This window comes from Myodes glareolus, chromosome 13 (assembly GCF_982192425.1).
Source record: "Myodes glareolus chromosome 13, mMyoGla1.1, whole genome shotgun sequence".
NCBI classification, from domain to species: domain Eukaryota; kingdom Metazoa; phylum Chordata; class Mammalia; order Rodentia; family Cricetidae; genus Myodes; species Myodes glareolus.
Window position 1 is genome coordinate 65,074,998 of NC_142038.1, and position 26,590 is coordinate 65,101,587.

The following is a 26,590-nucleotide window of genomic DNA, read 5'->3' on the forward strand; positions in this document are numbered from 1 at the left end:
CTGGCTACTGACTCAGCTTCTGAAAGACCAGGGTGAGAATGAAATATCTACCTCTAATTATTCCATCGGATAAAACTGTTAAAAATTATTGACAAGATAAGAGCAAAGCTATACTGCTTCTAATATAAAGAAGCATTGTTAGAGTGGCTTTGTTATCCTAATAAATAACTCCAGAATATAAATGTCTTGACAAATGAAGTCATCATTTCAGTCTGTCTGGAGAGATGGTAGGTTGCATTTCTACACAGCAAGCCAAGGGTTGAGACTGTTTCTATGGGATCCTTCTCCATTTTTAGGTCCTTGAACCTTTTTGGTCTCAGTTACAGGACAAGGAGAAGAAATAAGCTTCCCAGGTGAAACTGGATAGTAGCTCACGTCGCTTCTACTCATAGCCTATTGGCAAATTCTTACTTATACTTGCATGGAACAAACTTAAAAATTTTATCTTGGTAGAATATCCAGGAATTAGAGGAGAAATGAGACACAAGTGGATTCTTGAAATTTCTTCCAAGTAAGAACAGAAATGAAGGTTCCATTCAAACAAGAAAAGAGCAGGTCAAAGTTTTGTTTTCTCTTTGAATTAGCCATAGTTTAAATTTTTATCTTCCCCAAACAGGCAAAACATTAACTTTAATCTATTTATGTAAAACAGTTTCTTTTCACTTTTAAAAATCTCATATTTCTGGTATTGTTTAGTTGGTTTTGATTTATTCTGTATTGCGGATGGCATCAACATTGAAGAGAATCATTTTTTCCTTACTTGTAATGTCTTAGTTACTTTTCTATTGCTGTGATAAAAGACAAGGTAATTTACAAAATAAAGCATTTAATTTGGCTTACAGTTTCAGAGGGTTAGAATATATAGTGGTGGATAAAGAAATAGCTGAGTGCTTACATCTTGATGCATATTTACGAGAGAGAAAGACACACACACACACACACACACACACACACAGAGAGAGAGAGAGAGAGAGAGAGAGAGAGAGAGAGAGAGAGAGAGAACTAGGAATTGCAGGAGTCTTTTAAAACTTCAACTTCTTCCCTCAGTGACATGTCTTCCCCAACAAAGCCATACTTTCTAATTCTTCTCAATCAATACCACCAACGAGGATTCATGTATTCAAATATGGAAGCCTATGAAAGTCATTGTCTTTCAAACCACCATATATAGTTCATAGTTGATCACTTGTAATCAGCCCATAGCTGTAGTAATCACCATTAAGATTTTTAGAATTTTTCTTTGAAGAAAGAAATTGAGGAAGACACCAGAAAGTGGAAGGATCTCCCGTATTCGTGAGTAGGTAGAATAAACATAGAAAAATGACAATCTTACCAAAGTAATCTACAGATTCAATGCAATGTCCATGATAATCTTAGCAATATTCTTTACAGACCTCAAAAGAACTGTACTCAACTTCATATTGAAAAGCCAAAAACACAGGATAGCCAAAACAATGCTGTACAATAAAGGAACTTCTGGAGCCATCACAATCCCTGTCTTCAAACTCTATTACAGAGCTACAGTACTGAAAACAGCCTGGTGTTTGCATAAAAAAGGCAGGAGGACCAATGAAACTGAATCGAAGACCTGGATATTATTCCACACACTTTCGAACACCTGATTTTGACAAAGAAGCAAAAAATATCAAATGAACAAAAGAAAGCATATTTAACAAGTGGTGCTGGCATAAATGGATATCAACATGTAGAAGAATGAAAATAGACCCATATCTATCACCATGCACAAAACTCAAGTCCAAATGGATCAAAGGCCTCAACATAAAGCCAGTCACAGTGAACCTTATAGAAGAGAAAGTGTGAAGTACACTTGAATGCATTGGCAAAGGGAACCACTTCCTAAATATAACCCCAGCAATACACAGAGAGAAACAATTAATAAATGACACCTTCTTTTTTTTTTGTAATTTTATTAAATTATAAAAAGTTTCCATTTACGCCCCTCCTCCCAACGCCCTCCCACTCCCCCCCTCCCTCTCCTCCTCCTTCTTTGTCCCCTAGGGAAGTCAGGGTCTCCTGCCCTGTGGGAAGTCCAAGTTCCTCCCCCCTCACTCCAGGTCCAGGAAGGTGAGCATCCAAACAGACTGGATCCCAAAAATCCAGTATATGCAGAGGAAACCAGTCCCAGTGTCATTGTCAATGGCTTCTCGGAAAGACTGCAGGCCAGCCACATTCAGAAAATCCGGCCACATTCAGAGAATCTGGTTGGATCACATGCTCGTTCAGTCACGGTCCATCTGGCCTTGGTAAACTCTCATTAGATCCGACCCCTTGTATCAGTGGGTGATAGTATCCCTCGCAGTCCTTCGTCATTTTCTTCCTCCTTTTGCTCCTCGTTTGGATCTTGGGGGGCTCAGTTCGGTGCTCCAACGCGGGCCTCCATCTGTATCGTCATCCAACGCCAGATGAGGGATCTATGGTGATAAGCAAAATATTCATCAGTATGGTCACGGGCCAAGGCCGGTTCAGGCACCCCCTCCTCTGTCCAGAGAACAATCTGGGGATCTCTCCTTGGACCTGGGATCCCATATATAATCAAGTTTCCTGTAAACTCTAATATGACTCCCTTAGTTGAAATATATTCTTCCCTGATCCCACATTCATCAAATGACACCTTCTAAAATTGAAAACCTTCTGTAAAGCAAAGGACATGGTCAACAAGACAAAACAACAGCCTACAGAATGGGAAAAGACTTTCATTAACCCCACATCAAGCAGAGGTTTGATCTCCAAAATATACAAAGAACTCAAGAAATTGGTCATCAAAAGAACAATTAATCCAATTTAAAAAAATGGAGTACAGACCTAAACAGAGAACTCTCAACAGAGGAATCCAAAATGGCTGAAAGACACTTAAGGAAATGCTTAACATCCTTAGTCATCAGAGAAATGCAAATCAAAACAACTCTGAGATTCCATCTTACACCTGTAAGAATGGCCAAGATCAAAAACACTGATGACAACTGTGCTGGAGAGTTTCTGGGGTAAAGGGAACATTCCTGCATTGCTGGTGGGAATGCAAGCTGGTACAACCTCTTTGGATGTCAGTGTGGAGATTTCTCAGAAAATTAGGAGATAAACTCCTCGAGACCCAGTAATATCATTTTGGGTAATATCCAAAGGATGCTCAATCATGACATAGGACATGTGCTCAACTACGTTCATAGCAGCATTTTTTTGTCATAGCCAGAACCTGAAAACAACCAAAATGCACCTCGTCCTAAGAATGAATAAGGAAAATGTGATACATCTACACAATGGAGTACTACACAGCAGAAAAAAATAACAACATCTTGAATTTTGCAGGCAAATGGATGGAGCTAGAAAACATCATTTTGAGTGAGATAACCCAGACCCAGAAAGACATTATCACATGTACTCACTCATAGGTGGTTTTTAAACATAAAGCAAAGAAAACCAGCCCACAAATCACAATCCCAGAGAACCTAGACAACAATGAGGACCCTAAGAGAGACATACATGGATCTAATCTTCATGGGAAGAAGAAAAAGACAAGATTTTCTGAGTAAATTGGGAGCATGGGGATCTTGGGAGAGGGTTGAAGGGGAGGGGAGAACCAGGAAATGGAGCAGAGAAAAATGTAGTCCTCAATAAAAATCAATTAAAAAAAATTTAAAAAATAAATAAAATTTTTAAAAAATTTTAAAAACATGTTTTATTCAATAGGTCGACTTCTCTGTTCTTATGACAGTACCAAGCTGTTTTCAATACAGTAGCTGTGTAATAGAGTTTGAAGTCAGGGATGGTTATACCTCCAGAAGTTCCTTTATTATATGAGATTGTTTTGGCTATCCTGGGTTTTTTGTTTTTCCATATAAAATTGATTATTATTCTCTCAAGGTCTGTGAAGAATTTTGATGGGATTTTGATGGGGATTGCATTGAATCTATAGATTGCTTTTGGTAGAATTGCCATTTTTACTATGTTGATCCTCCCAATTCAAGAGCAGGGGAGATCTTTCCATTTTCTGGTATCCTCCTCAATTTCTTTCTTCAAAGACTTAAAGTTCTTGTCAAATAGGTCTTTCACTTCCTTGGTCAGGGTTATCCCAAGATATTTTATGCTATTTGTGGCTATCGTGAATGGTGAAGTTTCTCTGATTTCCTTTCCTGTTTCTTTATCCTTTGTGTATAGGAGGGCAACTGATTTTTTGGAGTTGATCTTGTATCTTGCCACATTACTAAAGGTGTTTATCAGCTGTAGGAGTTCTTTGGTAGAGTTTTTGGGGTCGCTCATGTATACTATCATATTGTCTGCAAATAACAAGAGTTTAACTTCTTCCTTTCCAATTCGAATCCTCTTGATCCCTTATGTTGTCTTATTGCTATTGCTAGAACTTCAAGCACTATATTGAAGAGGTATGGGGAGAATGGACAGCCTTGTCATGTTCCTGATTTCAATGGAATGGCTTTGAGTTTCTCTCCATTCAGTTTGATGTTAGCTGTCGGCTTGCTGTAAATAGCTTCTATTATATTTAGGTATGATCCTTGTATCCCCAATCTCTCCAACACCTTTATCATAAATGGGTGTTGAATTTTGTCAAATGCTTTTTCAGTATCTAATGAAATGATCATATGGTTTTTTTTTTCTTTCAGTTTATTTATATGATGGATTACATTGATAGATTTGCGTATGTTGAACCAGGCCTGCATCTCTGGGATGAAGCCTACCTGATCATAATGGATAATTTTTCTAATGTGTTCTTGGATTCCGTTCGCCAGGATTTTGTTGAGAATTTTTGTGTCGATGTTCATGAGTGAGATTGGCCTGTAATTCTCTTTCTTGGTTGTGTCTTTATGTGGTTTTGGTATCAGGGTAACTGTAGCTTCATAAAAAGAGTTTGGCAATGACTCCTCTGTTTCTATATTGTGGAAATACCTTAATGAGTATACGTATCAGGTCTTCTTCGAAGTTCTGGTAGAATTCTACATTGAAACCATCTGGCCCTGGGCTCTTTTTGTAGTCTACAAGACAAAGGCACAGGAGACCACTTCCTAGGTAGAACCCCAGTAGCACAGACAATAAGAGAATCAATGAATAAATGGGACCTCCTGAAACTGAGAAGCTTCTGTAAAGCAAAGGACACTGTCAGTAAGACAAAAGAGCTACCTTCGGACTGGGAGAAGATCTTCACCAACCCCTCATCAGACAAAGGCCTGATCTCCAAAATATACAAAGAACTCAAGAAACTAGACAATAAAACTCTAATTAACCCAATTAAAAAATGGGGTGCTGATCTGAACAGAGAATTCTCAACAGAAGAACTTCAAATGGCCAAAAGATACTTAAGGTCATGCTCAACATCCTTAGCGATCAGGGAAATGCAAATCAAAACAACTATGAGATACCATTTTACACCGGTCAGATTAGCTAAACTCAAAAACACCAATGATAGCCTATGCTGGAGAGGATGTGGACTGAGGGGAACACTTATCCACTGTTGGTGGGAATGCAAACTTGTGCAACCACTGTGGAAATCAGTGTGGTGGTTTCTCAGGAAACTGGGAGTCAACCTCCCTCAAGACCCAGCAATTCCACTCTTGGGAATATACCCAAGAGATGCCCTATCATACCACAAAAGCATTTGTTCAACTATGTTCATAGCAGCACTATTTTTAATAGCCAGAACCTGGAAACAACCTAGGTGCCCCTCAATAGAAGAATGGTTAAAAAAGGTGTGGAACATATATACATTAGAGTTTTACTCAGCGGTAAAAAACAATGACAACTTGAATTTTGCATGCAAATGGATGGACATAGAAAACGCTTTACTGAGTGAGGTAACCCAGACCCAAAAAGAGGAATTCAGTATGTATTCACTCATATGTGGATTCTAGCCAAAATTGAAGGTCTTTGAGCCTATTATTCGTGATCCTAGAGAAGCTAAATAAGAAGGTGAACCTGAAGAAAATCATATAGTTATCCTCCTGGAGATTGGAAGTAGACAAGAGTGCCAGGCAACCTTGGGTGCATGGGGGGATGGGGGATTGTTGGAAGGGGAGAGAGTTAGAGAGAAGACAGTAGGGGAGGAATGGGGAAAGCTCAGGGGATTGGGATGGGGGGAGGGAGGAAGGATGGGTATGGGATCAGGGAAGTATATTTCTCAACTAAGGGAGTCATTTTAGGGTTTACAAGAGACTTGATTATAAAGGGGATCCCAGGTCCAAGGAGAGATCCCCAGATTGTTCTCTGGACAGAGGAGAGGGTGCCTGAACCGGCCTTGGTCCATAACCATACTGATGAATATTTTGCATATCACCATAGAACCTTCATCTGGCGATGGATGGAGATAGAGACAGAGACCCACATTGGAACACTGGACTTAACTCCCTTGGTCCAAACGAGAAGCAGAAGGAAAGAGAACATGAGCAAAGAAGGCAACACCAGAGGGAACCTTCACCCGTTGATGGATGGAGATTGAGACAGAGAACCACATTGGAGCACTGGACTGAGCCCCCAAGGTATAAATGAGGAGCAGAAGGAGGGAGAACATGAACAAGAAAGGCAGGACCATGAGGAGTGCGTTCACCCACTGAAACAAGGGGACTGATCTAATGAGAGTTCACCAAGGCCAATTGGACTGGGACTGAACGAGCACGTGATCCAACCAGTTTCTCTGAATGTGGCCAGATTCTCTGAATGTGACTGGCTCGGGGTCTTTCTGAAAAGCCATTGACGATGACTGGGACTTGTTTCGTCTGCATGTACTGGATTTTTGGGATCCAGTCTGTTTGGATACTCACCTTCCTGGACCTGGAGGGAGGGGGGAGGAACTTGAACTTCACACAGGGCAGGAAACCCTGACTGCTCTTAGGGATGGAGAGGGAGGAGGAGAGGGAGTGGGGGGAGTGGGAGGGTGTTGGGAGGAGGGGCAGAAATGGAAACTTTTATAAATTAATAAACTTTTATTTTAAAAAAGATGTTTTATTGAACAATGATGTTAGCATACAACATTATTTTTGTCATTCAATGCAGATAAAAAATGAACTTGTTTGGTGCATAAGCCATATATTCAATATTTTCAAATATTGTTCTTAATAGTAAACAGTTGTTTTTGTAAGTTATTAGTTGCTATACTTATATATGGTTTGTTATGTCATACATGAATCTCAAAACTGTGAATTTCCTACTCACATATTCCTTTTTATTTCATATTTTATCTCAAAATTTTTTAGATAAAGCTATTTACTTACAAAATCATAAAGGAGATAACAATTGTAACTATTAGTTTATTAATTGGGAAGCCTACTGGGTAGATGTGGAGATTTTTTGGTAAAGACAAAGCTATTATTTGGTACAGTAAAGTGCAACTTTATAGTTGGATGATAACAACACTGTAGTTTCATACAGCAGCCACAGTGTGCAGAGGAATTGTCATGAAAGAGAAAAGTTTGTGTTGCTAATTTTCATGTGTTGGCCACATAAGTAAAATATAAGTGGCATTTATAAATTGTCTTTCATTATTTGTACTTGATGTTACCGAAATGTCAACTCCAAATATGTGCTCAATATCATACTTAAGTTTATTTTAAAAATGTAGACTAAGGTGATCAAAGCTGTTTAATTGGCAGTGAATGAATATTGACTACAGAAAATGTTTTCTGGGCATCTGTGTAGGTGGTATTACAGAGTTTGCCACTGGACCAGTTGAAAATCATATTAATATTAAACTGCTTTAAATTCATTGGACGAACTCTGCCTGGTTATGGTTTATTGTTCTTCTAATTTATTGCTATTTGCCTTGCAAGTATTTCACTTAAGATTTTACATCCATATTCATAAGTGAATTGTACTTCACTGTTCTTAATTTGTGTCATATTTGATAGATTTTCTTATTGGGACTATGGTAGCTTTAGAAGATGAACTTTGATGCCTTCTTTTATTCTGCCAGATAACTGATAAACCTTTAAATAATTTTTCTATGAGAATATAGCAAAACCTTCAGGCAAAAATGCAACTGAATTTCCTAGGTTCTTTTTTTTTATTTGAATGGTAGTTTTATAGGTATTATTTGTTATAGCACATGACTAAAAATATTTTGAAAATTTTAACAGATTGGGAAATAAATTTTCAAATACATTTGCATCTTTCAGTAATATATTGTCCCCATTATGAAAATTTTCCATTTCTAATTATATATATCATATTCTTTAGAGTTTAAAAATTTTTAATAAATTTGAAATTGCTTTCAGTTTGTTTTTGCAATTTTCTGATCACCAATAAACTAAGAAATGTTTCATAGCTTAATTCCCTTCACAGTCTTAGACTTTCCCTGTTTCTCATTTTATACGTTCCTATTTAAATTCTGAATGCTCATACTTAATTGTATATATGCTATATGTATATATATTTATATATTTACACATATAGATATATACAGGCAGGATTTTCTTGCTCTGGAAGCTCTAGTTCTATTTCTTACTATATTGTGCATAAAATTCTTTGCAAAATTTTCTGTATGCATCATATTCAGTGTGTCTCTGTGCAGTCCTATTTAAGATCATTCCAGTCAGGCCTACCCAACATAAGAGTTACTTACTATTAGCATATATTGTTTTCTTCATGAGAGCACTCATAAAATGAGATTCATTATACAAACTGTGAGCTAAAATTATTTCAAGGCACATCTTACATAGCACAAATTGCATTCATTTTTCAAAGTCTGAAATACACTAAAATGCATAAGAAATTTTAATCTCTTATATTATCTCACTGTCAAGATTTAGCTCCTGCTAACATTCTCTTTACAAAAGTACATAGGACTTGTACTGTATTTAAATATATTTAACCATATAAGAATTGATGATATGCCTCTCTTTATATAAAATTTATTAAATTAAAACTTATTTCAATATACCTTTACATTATAATATGCAATATTTATGACTTGAGTCTTTCTTAGAGGCTGTATATTCATGTTTTTAATTTTAAAAATTATAAACAAAGCTATGATAAATATCTCAATCATGTTTAAGCTAAATTACTTCAAAAAATAATATTGTTGTGCAAAAATTATAAAACTTGCATGATCGTGTGGTACCTGAAGAACCATGAAGAATCACAATAGTCATTGTTTTGGCTTACATGATTTGTTCCTATTTAAATTTTTGAAAATTCTGCAAACTCCAGATTGGCCCTTTTACAGTTGACAGCTTCTTAAGCAGCATTTCTATTGATGAAATCATTTTCTTTCATAAACTCATCTTGTGAAACTGCTATCCCATCATCTATTGGACATTGTCTGACACCTGAGTCATAATTTGGGGACTGGGTTTGTATTATCTTCTTTTCATAAATGTATAAATGATGTTGGTGGTATTAGTATTGTTTCTTTAAACCTAAAATAAGTTTTGAACACTATGGGCAATACAATCAAACTGCAAACTATTTGTACAAATTGTTTAAATCTAAAGGATTCTTTTATTGGTTCTAGTTTGTATTTTCATTTATCTATAACTTAGAATAAAAATTCCAGTAAGGAAACTGTTACTTCAAGTTTACCAAGCTCTGAATTTGTAGTTGCCCTTCAGTAGCCCCTGTAGATGTCAAAATCTCCACATTCCTTATATGAATCAGTGCAGAGTTGACACATAACCTATGTATATCTTTCCACACACTAAATTGTCCCTTGATGACATTTTCTAAGATCTAATGAGATGTGTACTTCATATGAATAGTTATATATAGGGAATCGTTTTCACAAGATATTCAGTGTAGACATTACTTTTTCAAATATTTTCACACACAATTGCTGATGTAGAGCCTGTGGTACAAGGCTCCCCCTGTGTTAATTAGGACTACTTTTTATAAGGGTTTTTTTTCATGCAGAATTTGAATTTTTTTTCAGCAAATGTAATCTAGATTTCTCTTTAATTGTTTTTTTGTTTGCTGGTTATGTTTAGGTAAATAATCACTTATGCTAATTCATACTTACTAAGGTACTAATTCTATTGTTTTCAGCATTGTTCTTTCTTGAGCTTTCAGGATGCAAAGTTTTACTAGTCTCTCATCTATTTGTATGCCTACAATTGTTTTGTTATTTGATAATGTCAGTCAATACTTCTAGTGAGATGCTGAATCACAGTAATAATAATTGGAGTCTTTATTATGTCCTTTTCTTACTTCAAATGATTTTTTAGCCGTGCTTTTGTTTTCCCTTAAAGTAGGCAGATAGTTTTAAGAATTAAAACTTCAATCTGCTTGTTTGTAAACAGAAATGTCTTGTTCTTAATGCCTGATCCCAAATAGCCAACAGAGAGGCTTAATATTACTTATAAATGCTCAATAAATAGTTCAGGCTTATTACTAACAAGCTCTTACATTTTAAATTAACCCATTTTCTTATTTATGCTCTGCCACATGGTGTTAACTTCATTAGCATGACACATTCATCTCATGCTCCCTCTGCATCTGGCTGGTGCCATGCTAATAAAGTTTGGTCACTTCCGACTATACTTCCTGCCTGACTACTGGCCAAACAGTGTTTTATTAAACCAATTAGAGTGACAAACATTTACTATGTACTAGAGGATTATTCCATAGTATTTTCCCCCCTTTTGTCTAATTACAAAGGAAGGTTTTAACTTCAACATAGTAAGATTATATACAACAAAAACAGTAATCATATAAGAATCACAGTTATAATATACAGTCTATTTGCATTTGGCAAAATAAGAAAAAATGTTCTATTATCTATCTTATCATTGTGAGTCTAAAGTTTTGTACCTAATTTATCCTTTATCATAACTAAAGAAAACTATAAGTTTGACTATTATGGATGATTACGTATTCATCTGTATTTTTAATTATACATTATATTTTTAAAATAGCTGCATAAACATAATACCTTAAACAAGTGTAGAAATATACATACAGAGTAATAAAATTAGCATTAAATTTGTATTAATAAGCCAAAATCCATGCCGATGTAAAACATTTAAGATTAATAATTGTTTATTAGGATTAAAGTACGTTCAATAATCTACCCTTTTATCTTATCATTTCTATATCCTCTCTTTTTTTAAAAAAAGTGATCCGTGAATTTAATCTTTTTTACTCATCTTTTTTCCTGACAGTTACCAATAATAATTTATAACTAATTCTCCTTAATGATAATAAATATCTATAACATATTTTGTGAGGATCTGGGCATAGTTTTCTAGAATATTTCCTGCTAATTGGGGGTTCTGGTAATCTTTGGAGGACCCTGTGAAAATTTAGGATTATGGTCAAGTCCTGACTGGAGTATTCTGTGAGGCTGGGTCCTCTCATCCAGCAAACTTGAAGCTGTTCTGGATGCAAAGTACCACACCTTTTTACTTAAATTTTGAAGCTCGTATATTTTAAAAATATATAGGTTTTTGAATCCAGCAGTATTTATAATTAAAGGTCCCTGAGCAGATGTTGCTTCTTCCTCAGCAGTCACAAACTTCAAAGACACACAATGACATGCAGTATCCAGACGCTCTGTGTATTTTCCATCTTTATGTGGCTTTTCTCTTTTACGTTACTTTACTCCCCTTTTAAGTACTTTAGGTTATTATTTTAAAACTATATATTTATAATCCATAACTGTATATGCTCTCTCTTCTCTCTCTCCCAAGTCTGTACATATATGTAAAAACATACCGTAAACTCTTCAGAGTTTTTTTTTTTCTGAATCTGTTCTTTCTGCATATCTCTAGCCTTTTCTGAGCACATGAGTCTTTAAACTGCTATGCCAGTTGGCTAGGACTGAAGTGCTGGCATTGGTGGCTGACTCATAACTGTTCTTTTGTTCCCTGAGAGTCTAGCCTCATGGTGGAAGTACATTCACCTTCGGCTCTGGGAGGCATGTTTATCACCCCAACTCTGGGAAGTTTCTGGGTCTACACTGCCACTAAGTAGTGCATCACCCACTACTCATAAATCTATTTAAGTGTTTGGTTGCAGGGCCTCTTAAAAGAGCAGCAATTTTTTTGCCACTAATGCTGAGTCGGGAAGTCATCGTTTAAAGGAGCTGCACCTCTACTCACTGCCAGCAAACAGAGTCTACCTAAAAAGAGGCTACTACCAAGAAGTCATGTTTGACTCTATTCTTTTGTGTGTTTAGAATCCTTTTTTAAAGCTTTCTTATGTTTTATGTGGAAATTCTTGTCGAACATTTCAGCGCCTTATGTAAACAAAAGTTTCCTGTCCCAACCGCCCCTTCCCAAGTAACCAACACAGAGGCTTTATATTACTTATAAATGCTCAGCCAATAGTTCAGGATTATTACTATCTAGCTCTTACATTTTAAGTTAACTGATTTCCCTTATTATGCTGTGCCACGTGGCAGTACTTTTATTATCAGTTCACAACATCTTCTGCACCCTGCGCATCTGGCTGGTGACTCCTCGACTCCACCCTTCTTCCATCATCTTCAGTTTGGTTCCCCCGCCTATACTTCCTGCCTGACTACTGACCAATCAGCATTTTTTAAACTAATATGAGTGACAAATGTTTACAGTGTACAAAAGCGTTATCCCACAGCATTTGTTGATTTGAGCTTAGTGAGTGTCTTTGAACTTTACATTTTTCTGTTGCCTTTTGTGAAGGGTCTAGGGCCATGCTCATCCAGTTTCTTCCTTTGTTATCTACAAAAACAACAGATTATGTCCATAGATTTCCTAACTTGAACCTGCAATTGTTGGAATAAGCCCTATCTGGCTGTATTATTACTCATCTTGTTCTTAAATATATACCAGAATTCTTCCTGACCTGTTCACTCAAGTGTCGTCAGGTTTAGGTCAACAAGAACTTCTATATTGTGAAGAATAGCCTCTATTTCTTTGCCACTGTCTTAACCAACTTACACAGAGGCCCTAGCCAAACATACTAGAGCTTTCTATTGGAACCTTTCTTTTTTGAATTTCAGAACTAGCAAGCTGCTTCCTTTTTCCTATTTTTGTGCAGACTTCTTTTTTTCTACCTTCCAGTGATTTATTTGTATCTCCCACATTCTAAACCTTTAAGAACCCCAAAGTTGTCTTCTGTAATAAGATTTATGTATCTAAATACCAACTTGTAATCCCTATGTATAGTCTCTGCATTTGTGACTAGTGGTTATCTTGAACATATTTTTTAATGTTTTAAAATTACAGTTTACTTTTACAGTAGGTCTGGGATGTTTGTGTTGCACCATGTGTGTGTGGAACTCTAAGGAAAACTTTGAAGAATGTGTGTGAGACCATGTGAGGATGGGCATGGAAGGGATTGGAGGAAGGAGGGTGAAGAAGAAAGTGATGTAATTATATTTTAATTTAGATTTTTATATAAAAAAGACTGATTTATCTACTTCTATCATGTGGGTCCCAGAAACCTGACTCAGATCATCAGACCATCCTGGTTGGCAGCAAGTGCATTTCCACACTGTGCTGCCTCTTGAGTCAGCCCACCCTTTAGTCACTGGAGTCGAACATTCAGCTGCTCAGCCTTTCCATGGTCTGCAGTGTTTTCTCCTTACTCAGTTTGTGATGATTTAATCCTGACAGCTTCTTTGGCCCAGATATTTAAAATATGCCTTAAAACCATGTTCATGCATCTTGCATGTTGCTAGGCCAACAATGTGTATGTTTAGCTTTAATAGACAATGTCAGAAAGTTTGCCTAAATATTTGCATATCTTTTCACTCCTATCATCATTTATAAGAACTCCAGTTTCCAATTAACACCATCTGTCATGTTTTTATTTATTTTTAATTATGGTTCTTTTGAAGGAGTTATCCCATTATGGTCTTAAATTTGCATTTTCCTGATGACTAATGAGTTTGAGTATTTTAAACATGCTTCATTTAGAATATTGCCATTTCAGAATCTATTAACAGAGAGTCAGATTTCACTTCCAGGTGGGGCCTCCTTGTTATTCACATCTATTTGTCACTATTTTTTACTTGAATGATATGAATATATGTTAATATTCTATGTTTCTATAAATATTTAATAATATATATAGCCACAAATATACATAGCAAAAACAATTTACATACCCTCTCTCTCTTTCTCTCTATCTCTCTCTGTCTCTGTCTCTCTCTCTCTCTCTCTCTCACACACACACACACACACACACACACCAGAGAGAGAGCCATACCAAGCATGTCTCATTAAGATATCTAGTAAATTTACTCTTTCACTTGAAAAAGGCATTGTGGTTATGCAAAGATAGTACAACTATGTCTAATATATACCTTTCAACAAAAAATAAATTGAACACTAGTCCCTCCTACGGCATCAATCAGGATACAGTATGGAGAATAGAAATCCTTCTGTTTAGACCAAAGGAATTTGAATACTTCAAGAAGTTCACAAATTATGTGTCTATATGTCTTGGGAAATTTTGTTAGATGGACCAGTTAGTTACTGATGGTTTTCAGATGGTCGCAGTTGCTGAGGATGTGTCTAGACCAGGGAGCCAAAGAATGCCCTTTTTGAGCTTATTCTCAGTGTCACTGATGCCACAGGATGTCAACTCTGACAATTGGCAGTGGACATATAAACCCACACACAAAATATTTATGTTACCATAGCTTCCTTTCTAGTAGGAAGACAACAGAATACTCCGAACTAATACAGCTGGACATGGTGATAAGTCCCTAAGACCCCAGCAATCAGTGGTGGCACAGGAGATCCCATAAGAAACAAAGGCAAAACAATAGAAAATAAAAAAGCAAAAAAAAAGCCTTAAATAACTCAAATTCAGGAAGATATTCATTGTTTCTACTCTTCTTATTATAATAGTAAAGTCTTATTTTAGTGGCATTTCATTTGTATTTTAATAAATAAAGCTATAAAAAATAAAGTAATAAAAAGTAGTAAATCATTTAAAAAAATAAAATCAAGTCTTTAAAGAGACAGAGTATAGACAGTCAAAGAAAAATAAGCCACATAAAGATAGAAAATACACAGAGAGTCTGGATTATGTATATTACTGTGTTTTCTTTGAATTTTTTGACTATGAATGATGTAAGTACGGAGAGATAGTTTATTGTACAGCTGTTAAGCTAAACCAACATATATATTTTAAGGGTGTCTTGATTTTAAATTTGGTACTAAGGATATGTTACTTTGGAAAAGAGGTTTTGCTTTTGTTTCCACAGAGGATAAGAACCTGTGGATTCCTTCCAGGCTAATATGGTTTGATGGAACAAGACCTACTGAGAGGTCTCCGTGAACCCTAGAAATGTTTTGCCCAATAAACAGCAGGAAGTAGTTTGGAAAAAACTATGCCCAAGTTTCCAAATATTGATTATAAATGTTTGTTTACATTTAAAGGTGGTATCCTATAGAGATGAATACTTTTGGATTGGTATGGCTCTTGATCTATTGATACAAATTTAAGGTCATTTTGTTATATGTCTATTTCTGCTCTTGATTAAGGTGTTGGGTTTGTGCAACTCATTGAAAAAATGTAATGTATAATTATGAAATACAGGTTAATATATAGTCATCTATAATAGTCAAGCCTATAGTCATGGTAAGTTTTCTAGATGTACAGAGATATAGTTCAATGGAGAGATATTCTTCAAACCTTTCAAAGAGTAACAGAATATGGCATTTAAAATGTTTTAAGAACTTAGGACTTATCATGACAATGAGACATATCAGCTCCTGGCAGCACCAATCTACTTTAAGATGATAGGCATAGAAGAGGCTCATTATAGGGTTTGCTAGCCATTTGGGCAAGAAACTGCTATCATCTGGACTGCTTGATGTCATGCTGTATAAACTGGACATGCAGGACCCACAGAAAAATGACTACTGAACTTGCCTAAAGGTGAGATGGTCCTTTGGGGTTCCAGCTTCATGTGAGAACTGCCAGATACTTTCCAGGACACAGAAGAAAGTGACTGACAAACTGCCAATATAGGCAGAACTTTTTTGAAATTTTCTGAATCATAGAAAAGTCTGCCAGATACTATGGGCCTGTAGGCAGAAGATGGATGCTACGAAGATACAGAATAACATTGGGTGACTGTCCAGGCAGCAAGATGTCTGTCAATTCTAGAGCTTTGGGAGTTGTTTATAATGCACTTCCTGCTTACTTAGATAATATTATATCCTTCTGGAATCTTTGGTGGAGTTGAAGAATAGATAAGTTATAGCTTACCTTAAGAAAAGGTTTCTTATAAAAGATAAAGTAGATATAAATATTATGAGTATAATTCTTGTTTAATAACTGTTTTGTTGTATGTAGCCTTGCTGTGTTAAATTAAAACCATCCTATTTTATTTAAACAGAAAAGGGGAGGTGATGCGGGATTCCCCTCTGTATGCTGTGAATACCATTGGTTAATAAAGAAACTGCTTTAGGCCTATTGCAGTGCAGAATAGGGTAAGGTGGGAATTCCAAGCAGACAAAGGAGGAGAGAGTAGCTGGACTCAGGGAGAAGCTGTGTAGCCACCACAAGAGACAGATGCCAGACACAACCTTACCAGTAGGCCACAACCATGTGGCAATACACAGATTAAAAGAAAAGGGTTAATTTAAGATATAAGAACTAGCCAATAAGAAGTGTGAGCTAATAGGCCAAGAGTTGTTGTTATAATACAATTTCTCTGTGATTATTTCTGGTTTGGGAAGCTGGGAAATGAACAAGCAACCTCGGACTACACTTGTATGTATTGTATATAGTCATTGTACAATAGTTTTCTTATATTAGTTGTAGCTTTCTTTTATATTTTAGACAAAAAGAGAAATGTAGTAACATTTCATTTGTATTTTAATAAATTAAGTTTTCCTGAAGATCACAGAGTAAAAGAGCCCCACTGGTCAGCCTTATAGATGAGGCACTGGTGACATACACCTTTAATCCCAGTAACCATACTAGTTTGCCGTAGAAATTGGGCAGTGTATGCCTTTAATCCCAGCGGTGCACACCTTTAATTCCAGCCCTAGAGAGGAATATAAGATGGGAAAAGTCAGCTCATAAACATAGTCTCAGTCTGAGATTGCTGAAGGCAGTATTGACATTTTGAACTGAGATAGAAGTAAGACCCAGTGGCTGGATGTTTTGTTTTTCTGATCTTCAGGTTGAACCCCAATTTCTGTCTCTGGGCTTTTAGTAATGTGTTACACCTTATCTCTGTTTTCTTATGCTAATCCACCTCACTAGCTGGAAACAAAAATAGCACCATTCCCAATCTCACATTCCTACCCTTTCCCTCTACTTTTTTTTAAGGCTCTAATGAATAGAAGTGTACATGTGAAGAGAGGCAACGTGGAGGATCACAAAATTTCATACACTATTTTTCTGAAGGGAAATTTTAGTTATTAACTTCTTAAATAAGCTCAGATTAAGTTTAGCTAATAGCCACTACAAACAATAAATAAATAAAGAAGTTTATAGATTCTGCCAGATAGTCTTTCTTGCTGTGGTATAGATTCTCAAAAGTTGGATTGATGGGTTAGAATATTTTCAATTTAACCAACCTAATTACTGGTGGTGCCACATTAATTTTCATTTTCTCACTTCATAGTGGAATACAAATATTTTCCATGACATGTCTTCATTTTCTAATTGCCATGATTGAATTAATGACCTTGCATATAATTTTTTATTTCATTTTTTTCACATTTGTTCAGAATAGTGTTGGTGTACACTTTATGTCCTGATAAAATCTCTGCTGGCACCAATACCAGTCCTTTGAAGTCCCCTACCATTTTTTCCATTCAAAAATTTCTACTGCCCCCTTTCCTTCCATTCCCCTCCCGCTCCCCTACTCACCATCCTCCTCCCCTCCAGTCTTAAGAGAGGGCAGGGTACCCTGCCCTGCAAAAAGTCCAAGCTCCCCCCCCATCCAGGCCTTAGGAAGGTGTGCATCTAAACACACTAGGGTCCCAAAAAGCCAGTACATGCAGTAGAAACAAGTCCCAGTGCCATTATCAATGGCTTCTCAGTCAGCCCCCATTGGCAGCCACATTCAGTGTCCAGTTTGATCACATGCTCTTTCTCTCCCAGTTCAGCTGAATTTGGTGAGCTCCCATTAGATCAGGCACACCATCTCCGTGAGTGGACCAACCCCTCACGGTCCTGACTTCCTTGCTCAACTTCTCCCTCCTCCTGCCCTTCAACTTCACCTTGGGAGCTCAGCCCAGTGCTCCAATGTTTCTATCTTCATCCATCGCCGGACAAAGGTTCTACAATGATATTCGAGATATTGATCAGTTTGACTATGGGACAAGGCCAGTTCAGGCAACCTCTCCTCTGCTGCTCAAGGACCTAGCTGGGGACATCCCCATGGACACCTGGGATCCCCTCTAGAGCCAAGTCTCTCACCAACCCTAAAATGGCTCCCTTAATTAAGATGGCGTCTTCCCTGCTCCTATATCTGCCCTTCCTCCATCTCAACCCTTCCACTTCCAAGCTCTTCCCAACCCTTCCCTTCTCCCTTCTCTCTCCTTTCGTGATTGGTATCTTCAACCTTTTTTGTGCTATTATTAGAACAGAAGTTAGCCTACAGTGCAAGAGATTCCATGGGCTTTATGGTTTAGGATAGGGCTTAACCAATGATAAAGTGGTAGATTGGGAGAATCACTCATGCAGTGCTTAAGTAAGGTGATGAATGTTTTATAACTTCATTTAGTTATCCTTCCACAAGCATTTAGCAGATGCATTAACTTTAAATTGTTTGAGTGGGTGAAACATTAAAAGTAGTTTTAGAGATGGACATTTGTCTGATACAGGAAGTATATATAATTTTGTGTTTTAAAACCACATTTGAAACTCAAAGGCACTCTGGGAATTGTATTGGCCTGTACCTAGCCTTTACACGTAGACAGACTCAATCATGGATAACAGGTTGAACAAGGAGGATTAAATACAAGCAGTGTTGAGGCATTTTACACAGTACTTGAAATACAATGCCAGTGGTTAACTTTTGTAAGGCTGAGCTTCTCTTGTGCTACTTCAAAGATTCCTCTCATTATCTTGGAATTTTGATAATTTGATGGTAATGTGCCACACATACAGTTCTAGGCTTTATGTACTTAGATTTCTCTGGTACTCTTTTATACATAGATAAATGTTGTTTTATTCCACATTTGCAAAGCTTTCACTCATTGTTTGTTTATATATTTTTCTGCCTACTTTCTACTCTTCACTTTCCTAATTCTATCATTGTGTATGATAATATATGTTATAGTGTGTCAGAATTGTGTCTTCATTCTTATTATTTGTATCTTTCTGTTACTCATAGAGGATAAGCTCATGGAATTTATGTTCAAATTTGTCTGTTTTTCCTTCTAACTGATCATAAATGCTGTGAAGCCCAGAAAGCAAGGTTTATTTTTATATGCTTCAACTGGATTATCTATTTAAGTCTTTTTATACAATTTCTGTCAATTTATTAATATTCCCTTTCTGGTAAAACATTATAATATTTCAATTAACTTCCTTAAGGAATATTTTCTTTTAACTCTGAACATATTTAAAATAGCATCTCTAATTTCTCTGGGATAGAATTTCTTTTGAGTTCTCTTTTTCCCCTATATAGTTTGTATTTCTTATTTCTTCATATGTCTCATAAGCTTTCTTACTGTTTTGATAAGTGGACACTTTAAAATCATGCAACATTATAGTACTTGACATCAGAATCTCACTCTTTTAGAATTTCTTTCTGTTTCTATCTACTGAAGTTGCCATTGCTTTGTCCAGCGGTCTGCTTTCTGTGTCATATGCAAGCAATACTATCTCCTTTCAGTTATGGATTTGGTAATGACGGACATTGTGAAAGGTCAGTCTCACTGCAGCTCTGCATGCTGGTTTATATATACCTACAGAACTCACTCAGGTATTACTCAAGTCTGCCTTGTGTTTACATCCTGAATTCATACTACCAAGAATATATTGACAATTGCAAGGCTACTCTGGACACTATTCATCTAGCCTCCACTTCTAATTGTCTTGAGTAGTCTACTCTTTGTCCCAACTGTTACTGGAGATCCCAAGTGTCTATGAAGCTAGACCAGTTGCTTGTGAAACATCTTCAACTCAAATATAGCCATCTTCACAAATGAAGTTTTCCTTAATAAACTTGCACCAGAGAGGTCATAAAATGCAGAGGTCATAAAATGTGAGGCTTTGGATGCATTCTAGTCAGTCACATTCTGCTCTACCTGGTAAATACCAACTTCAAGTTCTGTGGTCATTACTTACACAGACATTTACAGAGGCAGAGATGGACCAGGAATATGTAAAACACCAGAGACTTCATGCCAATCCTTACAAAGGACTATTTACTTCCATAAGTACCTTTGAGAATTTCAAGAATTGCATTTTGGTACCTTTTTTTATAGTTCTTAATGAAAATTGTTCTCTCTCTCTCCTACCATCTTTTGTACGATTTTTAAGACTCCTGATTTAATCTTACATTATTTTCATGGTCTCATTTTTCTTCATTTCTGATTTGGTACATGCTATAAAGCTACCTTGTCAAATACATCAACAGATCTTTTGTTTGACATGACCAGGTGATATTCTCCTCCTGCTCTTGACTGTCCCGTTAGTTTGTTTTCAGTCACTTTAATGATTTGTACAGCTTTGTGTAGGACCCCGCCTTTTCTGTGGATACCCACACCCAATCCAGGTGCGCGCTTTCCCAAATTTGGGCCCATGAGAATGGACGATTGTCCTGAGGGTTTGAACAGACACACACAAAAGAGACCTTGCTCACTTACCAAAGAGTAAATGGCCACTTTATTAAACTCAAGTCAGGTATTTATACCAGTGGGCAAGGGAGTTCAAAAGGGCAAGGCCTCCTCCCATCAGGAGCAGGAGAAGGAGATTACAGGTGCCCAGTGCCTCAGGCAGAATCAGCTGGGAGGGGCCAGGCGTGTGGGGCCCACTGCTAGAACCTTGATTACAGGTGGAATCACCATAACAAAAGAGAGCCAAATTCTTCCTAAGCTATCCCCTCAAGCCAGTGCTAGTGCAGAATCTCCAGGGAGCCAGAGGTCAAAGGGCCCTGCAAATCGCCAGGAAGCAGGGGAAAGACCTGTGTACCTACAGCTTTGTGCTTGTATTATTTGTCCAACTGAAATTTATAGTTGTGATGAGCTGGATATGAGGTAGCGAAACTACTTTATATTTTTTAAAGAAATGTCATTTTATTATATAAAATTATATATATATATATTTATTATATGCAATTATATGAAACATATTCTATAGGTAGGTTAATTCAGTAAATTCTTTTTCATTGAATTCTGATACAACTTTTTGAAATGTTATTTCAGGACTATTAGGCATTTCGATTTCGATACCATGTTTATTTAATGCAATTACAAACCCTACCTTGAAACAGTGCTATTGATATTCCAATATCTGGTAGAGTGTTTCTGACACTGATTTTATTTTTAGATAACTCATGGTTAGTGTCATATTACTTTTTCTTCCACTAAACTTCAATTTAGGGGTTTAAGAAATGGCTCAGCAGCTAAGAGAGTGTACTGCTCTGCTGAGGACCTGAGGTTTTTTTCCCAACACTCGTGTGCATCTCACAACCACCTGAAATCAGGTCCCTTGGAGTTTTGGCATCTGTAGACTCCTGCACACATGTGGTACACATACACACATGTAGTCACATACACATATTCGTAAAAGTTTTTAAAAGTAGATTCATTAAAAACACTACTTAAAAATTAATCTTCAGATTGGCATGTCCTTGGAAGCAGCATGGCCCTTGGGTACCAGCTTACCCTCAGGTGGCAGCCCAGACATAGCATCCATACAACCTTCAATGACAACAGGAAATATGTATGGACCTCAACACAGATCCTGGCTGCAGTAGGGTTATGGACCCAGGAATTACCCTCAGCAGCAGCTTGGGCATGGACTTCACCATGATCCCAGGTGTTGATGTCCATTGCCTGTGTTGACAAAGACCTATGTGAACCATGCTTGTTGAAGTCCAAGGGCCATGCTGAACTGGTCCTGTTGCCAACTGGCCCTGGGAGAGCTGGCCTGATGACACAGGAGGGCTGACTCTACCCCTCATAGGATACCTGGCTACAGCACCTAGGAAAGCTTGTCCCATGACTTACCATGAACTTTGGAGAACTGACTGAGATGATCCCAGTGGCTGGGACTAATCAATTCACACAAGCACGTAAACAGGGCTTTGAGTTGGCCTATCCCAACAACATCTACCCCATATGTGACCTACTGGAGCACGTAAAGGGACTGGTCCTGTGGAACCATAGCAACAGGATCTTGGAGATAGATAGATACTTGAGTCAACAGTAGAATATCTGAAAGGAGTTTCAGAGATGGTCCAGCACTGATGGACTTTGCACCTGAACAAAAACTCATTATACAACGAACATTTGCAAGTAAAACTGTTGGAACCAAAGGGTCTACTATGTGACACACTGAAGCTCCTAGTGCCACCAAGGTGAATGAAGAAGTGATGGAAAAAAGGGAAGATTGAAAAACAAACTGAGTTTTTGTTTGTTTTTGTTTTGTTCTCTTGTTGTTATGGATTTTCTTTGTTTCTTAATTAATGTTTTACTTTTTATTTTATTTCTATTTCTTTTTAAGCTCTTTTGTGGGATACTATATAAGGCGGAAGGGCAGATACAGAGGAACTGGAAAATGAGTGGATTGGGGTACATGATATAAAATTCCCAAAGAATCAAAAAAATGTTTAAAAGCAAAGCAAACCCTTCAGTTTAAATAATTAAATTAGAATACTTCATTATATACTATGCTTTTTTATTAATTTACATAAATCAACATAATAAAAATCCCTATTACATATCTTTTTTTCCCATGGGGAACTTGATACAGACTTTACATATACTAGGTTGTGTCTGTATGAACTCTCTGTTTTTTATTGATTTTATTGTCAAATATTATGTATTTTAACAAAACTTGTATAGAACTGCTAGTATATTTTAATTTTTGTATTTATTTATTTTTTGTTTTATTTTTATATCCCTTCCACAGTTTCCCCTCCCTTCTCTTCTCCAAGCCCTCCCTTCCTCCCATTCCCCCATCTACTCCTCCTCCATTGCTCTTCAAAATATGACAGGCCTTCCATGAATATCAGGCAGTTACAGTATATCAAGTTATAGTAAGCCTAGGCACTTCCTTTTCTACAAAAACTGGATGAGGCAATTTTGAGTCCAATAGGGACCCAAAAACAGGCAGCAGAGTCGGAAACAACCCCTGTTCTCACTATTAGGAGTCCTACAAGAATCCCAAGTGACACAACTGTCACATATATACAGAGTGCCTAGATCAGTCCCATGCAGGCTGCCTGGTGGTCATTTCAGTCTCAGTGAGCCTGTATAAGCCCAGGTTAGTTGATTCTGTGGGTTTTCTTGTGATGGCCTTGGCATCTATGGCTTCTACAATCCTTCCCTTCTTCTACAGGAATCTCTGATCTCTGCATGTGTGGTGTGGGTCTCTAAATCTGTTTCTATCAATTACTGGATAAAGCCTCTCTGATGACCATTGAACTAGACACCAATCTATGAGTACAACAGAATATCATTCGAAATCATTTAACTGAGTTTTCCTTTTCCTTCCTTTTTCCCAGTCATGTTCAGTTCTATCCTAGGCCTCTAGGCCTTCCTATTTCTGGGTCCTGGCCCTCCAGGCAGTGTCAGGGATGGGCTGTCTCTCATGGTAGGGGACTAGAGCTGGATCAAACATTGGTTGGTCACTCCCACAATTTCTATGCCACCTTCACTCCAACACATGTTGTAGCAGGGCAAATTGTAGGTCGATGGTTTTGTGACCAGACTTGTGTCCCAATCCTCCACTGAAAATGTTGCCTGGTTACAGGAGATGGGTGATTCAGGCTCTGTATCTCCCATTGCTAGGAGTCTCAGCTAGGGTCAGCCTCATAGATTCCCAAGAGTTTCCATTCCACTGGGTTTCTAGCTCTTCCCAGAGATACCCCAATTTCAGTTGCCTCTCCTAATACTCTCTCTCTCTCTCTATCCTACTTCCACCTGATCCCTTCTGTTCTCTTCCATACCTCCTTTCCAGGCCACTCCATCCACTGGTAATGTTTATTCTATTTCCCATTCACGATGAGATTTATACATACATCCTTAAGCTTGTTACTTAGCTTCTATGGGTCTGTAGATTGTAGCCTGGTTATCCTTTCTTTTACAGTTAATATTCACTTATTAATTAATACATACCATGTTTGTCTTTCAAGGTCTGGGTTACCTCATTTTTGATGATCTTTTCTAGTTTTATCCACTTGCCAACAAAATTCATAATATTGTTGTTTTTAACAACTAAGTAATGCTCCACTATGTAAATTCACCACATTTTCCTTACCCACTCTTCACTTGAGGATCATCTAGACTGTTTCTTGTTCCTGGCTGTTATGAATAAATCTGCTACAAACATAGTTGAGCAAATATTATTTAGATTTTATCCATCCTGGATTTTTGATGTTTTCATATAAGGCTGGAAATTGTTTTAAGAACTGTGTTGGTATATTGAAAGGTATTGCATTCAATTTGCAAATTGCTTTTGTTATGATGACCTTTATTACTACTTTCATCCTACAAATGCATGGTCACCAGGAATCTTCCTATTATCTTATATCTTCTTTGATTTTGTTCTTCAATGCCTTAAATTTTTTATCATATATGTCTTTCACTTGCTTGGTTAGAATACCCCAAAATATCTTATATTATTTGAGGTTATTGTAAAAATATTATTTTCTTATTTCTTTATCAGTCCATTTTTCATTTGTATATAGTGAGGCTAAAAAATTTGAGAGTTAATTTTACATACAGCTACTTTGCTGAAAGTATTATCAGGTGTAGGTGTTTCCTGTGTAATTTTTGGGTTCATTTATAGATACTATTGTATCATCAGCAAATAAAGATACTTTAACTTTTTCCTTCTAATTTGTTTATACTTGATCTCCTTTACTTTAGCTAAGAGTTCAAGCACTGTATTGAATTAATATCGAGTGGAAAATCTTTCACAATTGTTGTCTAGGACACCATAGATATTTGCATTACAATTCACAACAGTGGCAAAATTATAGTTAGGAAATAGCAACAAAGATAATTTTATGGTTGGGAGTCACTACAACTTGGCAAACTGTATTAAGGGGCCATAGTATTAGAAAGACTGAGAACCACTGCTCTATCATATTTATAAAAAGTCTCTTAAAAGTTATTTGTTTTGTGCTTCAGCTTAATTGCAAGACTGCTATGGTAGGGTTTTAGGGTTCTAGGATAGACTCATTACCCCCAGGTATTATTGATTGTGCTTTTACATTGGCATCTAGGAGGGCAGAGAGGACAAAGCTGGAATTATAGGTGGTTGTGGGTCACAGGCTGCAGGTGCTGGAAACTGGAATTGGATTTTGTGCTAAAGTCATTTCTTCAACTATTTAAACTATATATAAGTTTAGGAATTCATCAATAAAAATCTTGTTAAAATATCTGTCCATTATATTTACGTTCTTTATTTCTAGCTTCAAAACCTATGGGGAAATTGTGAAAGCCAGAGAACTAAGTAGTTGATTAATCAGGTGGTTATTTTGTAAAGGATGGGAGTGTATCCTTTCTTCTCCTTTACTTGTCAATGTAATGAATTATAATTTAAATTTTCCTGTAACTAAAACACATTCTATTTGTCATGATTATCCATCTGAATACTAGAAACACTCTCCTTGACTTATATCTGACTTGCTATGCTTTATCAAAATCCTATATTAGGTTTCAAGATGGGAGACGCATGTGGCATTATTTTCTACTATATCAGCCAATGTTCATTAGGAAAACTGTGTAAAGTAAAACGTAGCCTCTTTCTTACTCATGAAAATGAAGGAAATCTCATCAGTTCACTTATCTTCTGTGCATTTTTAGGTAGATGATTTGAAGAGTATGTTTGACCAATATTCCTGGAAGCAGAGAAATTATGAGCATCAGTACATGGAGGCACTGAATAATTATTATTCCTCAGTAAGTGGACAATTCCTCCATTCCCACGGATTACTACTCACCGTACTTAGTAACTTGAGTGATTCAAACTAATTTTATTAACATCGAAAACTTAACTTTCCATAACTAAAAATGTATAAATATCTTGTATTCTATTTTATCAAGAAAAAAGCATGGGATATTGAGATTTCTGAAGTTTCGAAAGACTACACTGATGTTTCAGCAAAGTATTTGGCAGTGCTAGATGAAAACAAAAGGATCCAATCTGAAATTGACAGACTCACAGAGGATATAGCAGCCAGGTAATACAGAACTTATTATTGCTATATAGCTTTTTCAATAGGTGATCTGGAATAAACCCCTCCATCATGAGTCCCGGGGGTGATATAAGCATATTCATGTTTAATATTGCTTTAACTTAACTTGAATCTACTACAAATGTTACTCTGTAATCATCCAAGACACTGTTAGCAAAAGTCCCTTAGATATAACATCTAGAGGTTAAGGATAACATTCAACTTAAAATGTGTGGTGATCCCCTCGTCTCTTCCAGCCCATACTCAATTCTTCCTTATAATTACTAACCTGGTTTACTTGGCTTAGGAACCAGTCTT

At 36.8% G+C, this 26,590-nt stretch overlaps 1 protein-coding gene across 1 annotated transcript in view; it reads left to right on the top strand.

Annotated features, from left to right (window-relative positions):
• Ccdc178 (coiled-coil domain containing 178) overlaps window positions 1-26,590 on the top strand; it is a 362,700-nt gene that overhangs the window by 87,791 nt on the left and 248,319 nt on the right. The window contains exons 13-14 of the mRNA XM_048442360.3: window positions 25,902-25,997; window positions 26,142-26,278. Coding sequence (XP_048298317.3) covers window positions 25,902-25,997; window positions 26,142-26,278 — 233 coding nt within the window. The remainder of the gene's footprint in view (window positions 1-25,901; window positions 25,998-26,141; window positions 26,279-26,590) is intronic.